The 12375-nt window shown below is 36.4% G+C and overlaps 1 protein-coding gene across 1 annotated transcript; it reads left to right on the top strand.

Moving 5' to 3' along the window:
- Positions 1-7731: 7731 nt before the first annotated feature.
- On the top strand, positions 7732-9409 carry pdzd11 (PDZ domain containing 11). The gene is made up of 4 exons (XM_015402031.1): positions 7732-7820; positions 8170-8277; positions 9049-9189; positions 9281-9409. The coding sequence occupies exons 2-4, from the start codon at positions 8185-8187 to the stop codon at positions 9407-9409; spliced, it is 363 nt and encodes a 120-aa protein (XP_015257517.1). The 5' UTR covers positions 7732-7820; positions 8170-8184.
- The last annotated feature ends 2966 nt before the right edge of the window (positions 9410-12375 follow it).

The raw sequence follows: 12375 nt of genomic DNA, 5'->3' as shown, positions 1-12375 counted from the left end.
AAATGCTTTAATCATAGAATGGAATGTTGAAATATTAGAAATGTGTTTAAAAGTCAGTCATTTAATATTGAGTTATTGTCCATCCCTATCTGACCTCCATAAAAAGTCATGTGAAATTAGGGCTAGTATGAAGCTTCTCATGGCTAATTGGAGTTTGACTATTATTGCAGACCAAGTTGAATAACTGAAGGGATTTCTCAGTTTATGAGTTCATGGGAGCTTTAATAATAAAAACCTTAATGCAGCTCTCATTTCCTTGAAGATCCCTTTTAAACAGCTTGGAGCAGACCTTTGAAAGGGTTAATGATGAACTATTGTGAATGTTTTCTGAGTCTTTCATTGTTTTTCTTTGTTTGTTTGTTTGTTTTTGTAATAGCTAATAACTCAACTGAAAATGAAACATGTAATTCATGTGATCTCCAGTTTTTTTCTCATCAAGAGAATTTCATCAGCTCTCAATATTTTGTTAAATTTCTATGAGAAAAACCATCATTTCAGAAAAATAGGATATATTCTCACACATGCATGTATAGAAATGCCATTTGCACATTAAACTAAAACAGAACTACAGGAAATATTGTTTCCTCCCAAAGTTGTTGAAAGAGTCCTCTGGTAAAAAGTTATATGTTGTAATAATGACGGATTTTTTAGGTGAATGTCTACCATGACATGACTCCAGATACAAAGTCCAGGTCATAACACACAGTAAAGGGTATGGTGGGAATTTTCCATTTATTGAGTAACTTACTGGATCATAAGCTGCCGGTGCCAAATATGTCTAACAGATTGATGGCGTGAGGGGGTGGAATAAGTCCAAACATCGTGTGAGCCGGTAGTCCTCTCTTTGAACTTAGGTGTACACCAGGACCTCATGTACAGAGTGACCTCAGCAGACTTTGACCAAGGTTCATGCTCAACATAATAAACACTTTAGATTTCAGTCTTTACCTGTAGAATAATTTTAAGAAAAAAACAGTCCCTCACTTTATCTATTAGTGTTGTAAATACAGGCTGCCTTTCTTTACTGAACAAGAAATGAAGCTCTTAAAAGATCCATAATACATCCACCTTTAGCAGGAACAACTCCTTTCTTTGACATTTTAGCTATGCACACATCACTGCAGTCTTCCTTACAGTTTTTATACTTATTTAGTTGCACAGATGTTGGTTCCTGCACAGCTCTCTCTTGCGTCAACATTTCTGAAACAACCTTCAGATGTTGGCATCTTCTTTGTCCTCCACATTTAAACTGGGAGAATCAGAATTAAAATTACTTTATTATTCCCTTGCTGGGATTTTTTTTTCTTGCAGTGAAACTGTTTGCAGCAGAGAGATAATTAAGATTGCAAGTAAAAATAAGATATAAGAATAAAATTAGGATATGAATAAAATTAGGTAAGGAAAAGAATAAAATAAGATAAGGATGACAGAATACACAGGATATATACAGTATTTACAAAGCTGCTCAGTAGAAAATTACAAATATTGCACATGACTGTCTTATTGCGCATAGTAAAGTAATTAGATAAATAAATAAAATAAAATTTGATGGCCCTAGGCAAGAATGATTTTCTGTGGTGCTGTGTGGTGCAGCGTGATGAAATGCGTCTCTGACTGAAGGTGACCAGCGCATCATGAAGAGGATGTGCAGGATTGTCCAGCATGAATTTTATCCTGGCCACCAGTGTTGATGGAACGACCCAGGTCACACTAGAGGGTCTATGTCTCATGTCTTCCCCGAGTGGAGCTGGACAAGGTATCTGGGCTTTACTTCCCAGGCTGCTGCCAGGGCCCAGTCCTGGATAAGCAGATTATGAGCAAATACATTCTTAATTGTTTTTAAGTGTATTCTTTATTTTCTTTAGTTTCCTGTTTTTTTGGTTGACTATTCATTTTTCTCTCTTACACTGAAGGTCTGTAAGAACCATCAGTGTATTAAAGGTAATATTTATATTCCAGAAGCTTTCCTATGATATTTACCTTGTTCAGGTGGTAAAATTAACAGCTGTGACTATTTCCAGGAAAGCTTGGGACTACAGTGGAAGAATGCTGTAAAGTTTCTGTCCAACAGCAAAAACAGCTACTAAGATAAGAAAGAAACAGCAGACTGTAAATAGAGTTTTAAGGTCCAACTTTCCAAATATCATTCCCTAAGGCAAGTAAACTGACTGTATTCAACATTAACTATTCGTCTGGTAGATCATTTCCAGTCAGGGATTCCATTACTAAGTTTAACCATGCTCAGTGGGTCACCCCCAGAAAATTTCAGGTGTGGGATGGGATCATTAAAATCCTGGTATATTAAATTCAGGACCAATGACTCACTGAAAATGCTATATAAGCAAACTCTTAACACTGTTTGATGTTGCATTCACTGGTAATCGTAAAAGGCAAGCGTGTTCACTAACACATAAACAACTCGGCTTCATTCGTTAAGCTGAGTTCATATTCTGGTGGGCAGTGATGTTCTGGTTATCTCTGCCTAACCCTATACACCATCAGCAATAGTCTCATTTTCATTGACTTAATTGACTAAAAAGGACTTTTAAGAAAACACATTGTTAGAAATAGTGCAACTTAAACATATAACCAAGTTTGCTCGTCCACTTCCACTTTCTCTCGTATATCAGTAAATGAGCTCGTAGAAAACTTTCACATAAAAATTTCATACAGAAATCTCTGAGGAGAACATCAGAAGGCTGAGAAAATTCAGAATTTTTAAATTGTATTCTGTACATCACTACAAAGTCCAGGACTATACTTATCTCTAATCAAAACAAATGTGGACAAAATGACACACAATTATAGAAAATCTGCTTAGAAGAAGTATAGATTTACAAGCTCCTCATCCTGTCTTGATATTTTACCCACCACTGAAAATGATTACTGAACAGGACATTGACTGATTACAGTTTGACTTTGAGATCCATTGCTATGCACTGAGTCAGAGCTGCTGGAGGAACAGCATCAAATGCAACACAAAAAAAGATTTATTGTAAAGCCCAAAAAACTTTTATAAGTAGATGATATTGTAGGATTTCAGAACAGAGGACCCAATTTTTTTAGGCAGGACAGACAGTGGAATAAATTAAAAACCTTTATTTAACCAGGATCTGCGCTGTCAGCGGTTAGGGCGTCTATCACAAAAACATCTATAAGAGAGAAACACAGGTTAGTGACCATGATAATCTGATGGAGGATGATTATGAACGTGTTAATCACTAACCTGGTTTGACAGTTCAGTCCGTCCCTATAGAACAAGGATGATTCCAGCCGGTCGGCTGACAAGATGCAGTGGATTCTGCCAGAGCATTCCAGACATGGGAGCCTAGAAGGCTGCAGAGCTGACAGGAGATCAGATCACAGCAGATGAAGGAAGGCATGATAATCCACAGGGCGAAGTCAAGAAGCATATCCAGATTCAGTCCACAGAAGAATCCAACAGGAGTCCGAAGACAGGCCAGGCAAACAGTGCAGACAGGGGCAGGCAGGCTCAAAGGTCCAAATACAGAAACCGATCAGGTAATCAGAAAACTATAGAAATGCTAGAAAACTCTCTACACCAAAGGCCCAAGAATAATCTGGCACTGATGGCTGCGACTAAGGAGTTTAATAGGAAGCAGGAGTAGGCGGATCAGATAAGCAGTGATGAGGAACAGGGCAGAGTTAGACAGGTGAATGAAATGAGCCATTAAGCCCGGCATCAGCGTCAAAATCATGACAAATATATTATTTGAAAGCTTGAACTGAATTAAATTGAAACCAAGATTGATATGAAAAGTTTTACTCAAAAAATGTAATAGAAAATCAACGATATACACGCATACACAATGAAAAGTTGTAGAGTGTTTAAAATAATTAAACAAATAATTTTACGGTTAAATACCATAATTTTATGGTTAAAAACACAACAAAACGAGGATTTCAATATTCATTCTTTGTATTCTATCAGTGAAATGTATTGCCCTTGTCCCTACTGTTGGCAGCAGCTAAACTGATGATGGTGGAGGAGGAGAGGATGGCTTTAATGATGGTGGAGTAGAACTGCTCCATTATTGTCTTTGGTAGACACTGCATATCTCCAGAGAGGTGTTAAAAATGTGAATACTGGAGACAGCTGATCAGCTTTTTTTGCAGTTTATACCTCTTTACCTTTAATTAGGCCAACACTGAGACTGGAGCTAAATCGAGGAGTCACGGGTTTAGTTTATTTACTAGTCAAGAGTCTTGTGGAGCTTTAGGTTTAAAGTTTGATCTTTCTGAACCCCCTCCAGACAGATGGGGTGCTTTTTTTATTCTATTTGAAAACACTCATTTAACATCTTGCTTCTCCATGATAAACCTGTACTTTAACGACCATAACAAGTCTGTCCCCACTCCTAAATGCTTCCCTCTTTTCTAACCTTGGCTGCCTGAATTTATCTATAAATGAGTTTATCGTTGTTATAACCTGATGCGTGTTAATACACCTAATATTAAGGCTGTTCAAACTCAAACTTTTACTGACCTGTAGTTTACAAATTTCAGCATCAAAGCCATAAACATAACACAATAATCAGAACCAGGCAACTTCAGCTGCTAAGAAAAAACAAAACAACTGACAGCAGCACAGTTCCCACACTGCTTATGGATTCATGTTTGTGGATGTCTGCCCATTGGGGATATCTACAAATATTTACATCAATGCTACCTACAACTTTCTTTAAGAAAGTTCAACCTGTCATACTGTCTCATTGATCCAATTTGGTGTATTTCCACCAGGTCTTGACATCTCAAATCCTCATTCATTAGTTATTAGCGGGATATTAAAAACCAGTTTCAATAGTTAACTACTTTTTAAATAACTGGACGGTTTTGTGTCTTCCTGTCAGGTATAAAAGTACAGGAGAGTTTGGGAAGCAATGTTAGCTCACTAATATGAGCAATAATTTGTCAATGACATAAGTAACATGCAGGCGAATATCATGCAACATGATTGCTGTGTGTGTTTTTTAGATGGCAGAGGTCTCTTTTCAACAACTTTGCAAAAGATCATCGTTCTGGGAGTTCAAGCGGGCCTCCTAGTGATGGGATGTTAAAGTTCCTGGTTTAACGAACATGCAGTTGCTGCAGAATTTCCAAAGTTATAACAAATATTTAGTCACCTGTGTTACAAACTGATTCCAACCCTGAAGTGACATCGTATGACTCTCCTCGGTGTGCCCTTAAGGAAAACGGCAACTGCTTTAGGGTAGCTAGCTGCCTTAGGGGTATTCTGTATGTAGGTTTGTACAGGGTTTTTATCGAGATGATGTTGCTACCAGAACACATTTTCCTCATCAGGAGAGGTTCAGAGAGAGGGAGGGGGATACCATAGCTCCCAAATACTACCCACCATAGAACCATAGCACTGTCACACAGCTGATTTCATAGAGGCTGGTACTACGAAATCCTTTCAAGTCATTGTGGATTGAAATAGACTGTTCTGGATTGTGTTTGCTGAATTTTATGTTGAAGCTTATAGGATGCTATGGTTCTGGGAGTGTTCTCCTTATGGGAATCTAGCCATTGCTATGCTGGATCCTCAGACTCAGGGCTTATGAGACACACTTTAAATACGATTATTAAGTTACAGCTTCAGTTATTATAATTAGAAAACACAGACCAGGGTCAAGATTTCAGAGCATTGATGGTCTTAGGCCTGAATATTCAGAGGCACAAAAAGGAATATTACTTTGACAGTCCTCTTTCAGTTGTACAACATTTCCAGGATCAAAGGACTGAAGTCCCAATGGGATCATGAAATACTCATCCTCCATGTGTTTATCTTTTGCTAAATTGATTTCTGCAATGCTATCTTCACGGGTTTACCCAAAACGTCAATCAGACAGCTGATCAATAATGCTGCTGCCCCTGTTCTCACTAAAACAAAGAAAGTAGAGAAATTTAACCCAGTCCTAACGTCTTAGAGAAACCAGCTCATTAAACCAAGACTTAACATTTCTAAAAACCCATTTACAGAGTGACATGATGCCAACAACCCAGGGATGTGCTTCAGTGAGATCCATGATTACACTAATAATGGAAATTAGAACTTTTAAACTCATCAAGAAGTAAATTGCCCAATCTCTCAGGCAGGATGTTGTTCTGTTAATTATTCCTAATGAGCGGAAGGAAAGTTATTATAATAGCTGCAATTAAACGGTATAACCCCATCCAGAAATATATGCAAGTCATACATAAATGGCACTGAGTCCATTTGATATCTATTTAAGGTAAAAAAGGAACTGAAGTTATGGAAAACTAGAATTGCCTGAGGTTAAAAGGAATACTGCATGTGCATGTTGTGCATCCTTGAATTACCCATGCAAAAGTGGTATAAATATTTGAGCCAAAATTAATGAAAGGAAACTTAGAAACTTGAGTTTATTAGACTCCATTAAGCTTTTCTGGAATTTTTTTTTTATAAAATGTCTGTATCTAACAATTTGTCTTAAAATTACATTTTATTTTTAAGCCATTTTTGGAAAGACTTTATTTGTTTTTATTTCTGTTCATACTTCTTGTTTGGTTATTGCATTCCATACACTTTTTATGTATCAAAATTATTTTCAAGGTGTGTGGGTGCGAAATGATAATGTGGGCAAAAACAGTTATCTGGTGAATGTCTGAAAAAAATCAATATGGGTAAATATTAGTGGAGATCTATTTTCTTTAATGGATTGTGATATGACAAACTGGTATCCAGGGATCACAATGTTTCATTGATAAAAACTGGTTAAAAGTTTGCAAGTGCCCTAAAATATGTGTAAATAAACTGTAACTTAAAATAACATAATAGTAAACTGATGAGACAATACTTAGAGAAATACTGAGAGTCATAGGGCTTGTCTCAGACACAACCCTTGATGTGATTTTAGTTTTTATTTACAGCTTTTCTTTATAATAGTAGACTCACAAACTGCTTCCTTCTGAAATAATAATAATAATAATAAAATCTTTAATCATTTTCTTTTTTTTAAACCCCTATTGCTCAGGGTGCCGGCTGTTGATTAATCTTTGTGAAGATAGAAATAAGCAATGATGGAGAGATGAAGCTTCATAGAGCATTGAGCAGCACTACTATGCCATCAAGTGGACAATCAACTTAAAACACATGAAATAATTTTGGTGAATGAAGCTTTGATTGATTAAATGAATGAATGATGGCTGTGATGCTGATGAATTAACCCTGAATATTCTCCAAATAGGTTTTTTTTATTTGACCTTGTGATACAATCCTGGACCAAAGAGGGAAGTAGAAACACATATGGGAGAGGGCTATGATGGAAATGTATGGAGTTAAACTATCCTTTAAATCAAATCAAACTGGGGACAAAACTCGAGCCTGATTAACATTGAAGGGGGCAGACTGTTTAACCATTTAACCAGCATCTTTTGTTTAACAAGATTTTACTTTATGCTAAAAAATCACTGTACAGCCTTTCATGGGAGAGTCGAGCCTCGTTTAGATCTATAAAGACATGGCAAACGGGAAAAAAATATATAACACTCCACCATACTGAATAGTAAGGTTCAGTAAGTCGGTTAGGATTATCTTAAAATAAAAAAGGTCAAACGTATAACAGTAAAAAAAAAATGGAATGATGCTTCATGGGAGCAGTTTGGCACACTCCAAAACAGTGGTGGCGGTAATGTGCGTCTACAGTTGTTTGTCAACCGCCAAATAAACTCGACGAAGAAGAAGAAAAAGATAACTCTTCTGTCAGCAGGTGGCGGTAATGCGCTGAGTTCCGTTAGGGACACAGCAGAGGAAGTTCGAACTGGTAGCTTTCAGGCAGGTAAAAATCTTTTAAAGCGTACAGCTCTTGTTTCTTAATTTGTTCTGCAATATTTTAATAGTCTTGCTAACAATAGTAAGACGTAGAAAATACATTCATGATATGGTTACAGCGAATTGTTTAAGATATTGGTTTAGTTAGCAGTGTAAGTTAGCATTTAGTTTTTAGCACACGCTAAGTAATGAAATGTCACTGCTTTTATTAAACTAGACATAAAATATTTATTATTGTACATTACTCAGTAGACACTTAATATAGTAGATGTCCTGAATATATTGAGTCCGTTATATATACTGTATATTAGAATAAATCGTAAACGTGAAATGCTAATAAACTTCTGTTGTGATAGGAGTTTAAATGAAAGATGGATCAGAAAATTCCTTATGATGATTATCAGCTGCCAGTGGTGTTCCTGCCCTCTTATGAGAACCCACCGGCGTGGATTCCCCCTCAGGAGGTGAGCTCGGACATAAACGGTTCTGGTGGACGTTTGTTTTGTAGTTGAAGGAAGATCTGTGCTTAGGGGAGGCGGAGCTCAGTTAACTTAAACTATAATGTTTTGCTTTACTGAAAAGCTACTTTCGCAACAAAGATACAGCTCTATAAAGTATCAATAAAGTCAGATGTCATCCAATTTCACGGAATGCATTTAAAAGTTTAAATCTTTGAAGTTTCTTTGATATATTAAAAAAAAGTCATGGTTGATTGAATTCAGTTTGTGTTTAAAAAATATTTTGCAAAAGTGTTTAATTTTCTTGCCTTTTGGACCAAAGAACACCCATAATGAACATAAATAATGTTCATAATAATAACTATTAGTTCTGCAATGGCCATACTTGGACCTTGACTATTAAGGACCACATACATATTCAGTAAATCTGTCTGTTATCTGTGACACTCTTTGTTTTATATGTGAAAATTCTAATATGAATGTTTAACATTCTTTAGATCTTCCACAAGCAAGCAAACAAACAAACAAAAAATATATATATATATATAGGGTATGATATGATTGTCACTGTATGAGGACCTTTAGTATAAATGTCTTTAGATTTTTCCTGGGTGCCTTTTGTTCAAAATAATATTTTGATTTACAATTTTTCTCCTTGACATCTTATTTGTTTAGATTTTTTTTTTACTGACTGTAAAAAAACAGTCTGTCTGTTAGCTCTCCCAAATAGTATGTAAACATCTAGTTTTCACTGTGTGATTCTGGTCTGTTTAACAGCGTGTTCATCACCCAGACTACAACAACGAGCTCACCCAGTTCCTGCCTCGTACCATTGTGTTGAAGAAACCCCCAGGAGCCCAGCTAGGTTTCAACATACGTGGAGGCAAAGCATCACAACTAGGAATCTTTATATCTAAGGTTTGTCCAGGTGTAGCAATTATAACCCATCGCTGCCTTCTTTCCAAAAACAGAGTGATTTTGTAGTAATAGTTCCCTTTTGTGTTTTCAGGTTGTCCCGGATTCAGATGCTCATAGAGCAGGACTTCAGGAAGGAGATCAGGTTCTTTCTGTGAATGATGTGGATTTCCAAGACATAGAACACTCCAGAGTAAGTTGTAGCACAACTCGTAAAGTTTAAAACTAATTACCTTTGTCACTATTGGTTGTGCNAGCTTTTAAGCTTGACTCAGGATGATTGAACATCTTTCATCAAAGCAACGTGGCACATAAAGATGAATAACTATGGCTCAAACTCTAATAACCTTTTTTTTTTTTTACTATACTGGAAGAACCTGAACCAGGGCTGGAAATGAACTGGATTGTTCCAGAGCGAGTAGCAAAACTCGTTCCATGCAGTTTCTGGAGAAACCAACCTATGTGAGGAATGCAGTCAATGGCACAGATTACTGCAGTATGTTAACCTTTGTCAGGTTTATTTTAAAAAGTCAAACTCAAATATTCTGAGAACAATAAAAGGAAAGACTAACTTCAGCCAAAAGGACGTCATTCCATTCATGGCTTCATAAGTTTAGTGTAATAAATACAACAGTTGTGGTTATGACCATACTCCAATAGTAAACCAGAATTACTATTTACATAAAATGGTTCTTTCCCTTTAAGGTGACGATAGACGTCTGTGCTTCAATTGATTGCATAACTTTTTCATTACACATTAGAGGCAAACATCAGTCAAAAATTAACTTCCAGTAAAAAAAAAAAACCTAACTTGCACAAATACATTATTCTTAAAAACAGCTAAATATCTGTCAAATATGTTTTAATCAAAAACAAATGAATTTTAGATGGTGGTCCCTTTACATAAAGAGACTTTTTTTAAATGGTCTCTGAGATATATATAAAAAAAAAAGTTAAAAGTTGTGTTTTAGTAATCAGGACTAAACATGAACTTATTTTTAGTATACAGACAAAATAAAATATCCAGCAGCTGCACTCCATTTCCTTTCAAATGAAGCTTTTTGAAAAACAGATACCCCTGCAGATGACCCGTTTGACTGTAGCGCTTTTAAAATATCCCCCACCTCCAGTTGTGTGCACAAGCTTGGGTTGAGTGAGGTGAATGAAGCCTTGATCTGTGCTCTTTTCTGTATTAAGACAAATGTAAACACTTGATGCTCTTCTTTCTGCCATAAGGCACATTGATGTGGAAAACTTGAGGATTTAGGTGATCTCACAGAGAACTGGGATGTTAAAGTCTCTCTTAAAAAAAACAAAAAACAAAAATATATATACATATACAGGTCATCCCCTAAACTCTTCTCTGGCCTCCTTTCCTCCTTTAGTGGTGTGTGATTTTTAGCTGCTGTCCTCACTTTCCTGAGCGTCCACTTTGGAGCTTTCGTCCACGTTTTCAAGCGAGTCTGATCTCTGTATGGACAGTTCGGCAGGGTCCATCATGGGAAGGGTGCTCTGCTCAGGGTGGAGCCAGGGCTTCACCTCAGGAAGGTGCTGCTGTTTCCATGCTGGGTAGTTCTGTCCTGCCTTGTGCACACTTTTCATCACCTGGAGAGATTAAAAATGAGGATCAGAGGACTGCAACATGAAGAAGAAGAGTTTTACCACCCCAGTCCTAGTTAACAGTAAAACTGGCCATATATATATATATATATATATATATAATTCACATTAAATGACAAGTTTGTTACGAAAAAACCCAGCTGTAAATATCTAACAATTTATCCTATTTAGTCAGCATGTTGTATATGTTGGGCTTTGATTCACTTTCCCATTGTCTTTTTCACCTGATCACTCTTTATCCACTTTTTTATGTTTAGGTATTGAAAATAAAAGCATATAAACACTAACATACTAGGAACACAATATTATGTATCCTTTAAAAAAAAAGGTAGATATATTGATACCACTTCGGTGTAATAATTATGTGTTTTTGTTCCACCTCAGACTACCAAAGACAGAAGGAGAGAACCGTCCACTAGGTGGCAGCAGTTCACCTAAGCCTACACTTCATTGGACATCATTACTGTTTTTACTAACTGTTGGCTACCCTGACACAGCTTCAGGAAGACTGATTTTCATGTCTAATTAAACCCCACCATGTTAGGACGATATGTTTTCTGTACTGGTTGAAAACAGTTAAATGGTGCATGTTGTGCAGAAAAAGTCACAGGCTTCACATGTAGTTATGTAGTTCATATTTGGAAAAGTAGAAATTTTAACCTTATATATTTTATTTATACAGCTTGGGACTTCTCATGTGTACGGTAGTATGTTTTTGGTTTGTGCAAATTCAGTTCTCCCCTAGTTCAAAGATATTGTCTCACAGCGGGGGGTCATTAGGCTACATTCCCATTTCTGGTAAATGCCACTATAATCCATTTTTGTTTTTGCCCATATGCAACTAATTTCCTACTTTCATGATGGTCAGAATGTCCAACATCCGATCTTTTCAACTCCCAGAAAAATCTCCAAGTTGTGCCGCCTCTATATGTGGCACTGAATCAGATATCCAGGCTCTGATTACTACTGGGTGCAATAAAGTAGTAGTCTGAACAATCTTGCAGGGAAAAAAGGATTTTAGCAAAACAATCTGAACTGAGCATCAATATCTGCATTGTGAACGTGGCCTTAGTAGATAAAAGACCTACAACTTACAACACTAATATGTATTTGGGACTAAAGTCCTAAATGATAGAAACTAGCAAAATCAATTTAAGAACCTAAGCTGTAAGAGGAAATAGTGCAGCACTTTGCATAAATTTGTTCTGTTACTAAACATACTAACTGTTTTAAGTAATTATCAAAAATTGTAATTGTGTGTAGAGTTATGGAAATTTTAAAATATTTATAATCAAATATAAATTGTAACAGATCTTTTGTGTGAAGTTTTTTATTCTGAATCATTAACACAGTTGAAGCAGTATATTTTCAAGAACCATAAAGTTTAAATGTCTATATATGTGTTTTTCATAGAGCCCAAATGTGGAAATTTAAAAGAAGCAACCAGTAAGGGCTCCCCTGCTGGAGGTGTTAAAGCTGAAGACTATTATTCACAGGAAATATAGAAAACAAAGCTGAGGAGAGGAGGTGCAGGGTCAGAGGTCACTGTATGCAGAGACTCCCCCTGGT

The sequence above is a fragment of the Cyprinodon variegatus genome, unplaced genomic scaffold, assembly GCF_000732505.1.
Source record: "Cyprinodon variegatus isolate N-32 unplaced genomic scaffold, C_variegatus-1.0 Scaffold1288, whole genome shotgun sequence".
NCBI classification, from domain to species: Eukaryota; Metazoa; Chordata; class Actinopteri; order Cyprinodontiformes; family Cyprinodontidae; genus Cyprinodon; species Cyprinodon variegatus.
Note: the sequence above shows the minus strand (reverse complement) of the source record. Positions and strands in the feature narration are given on the sequence as shown.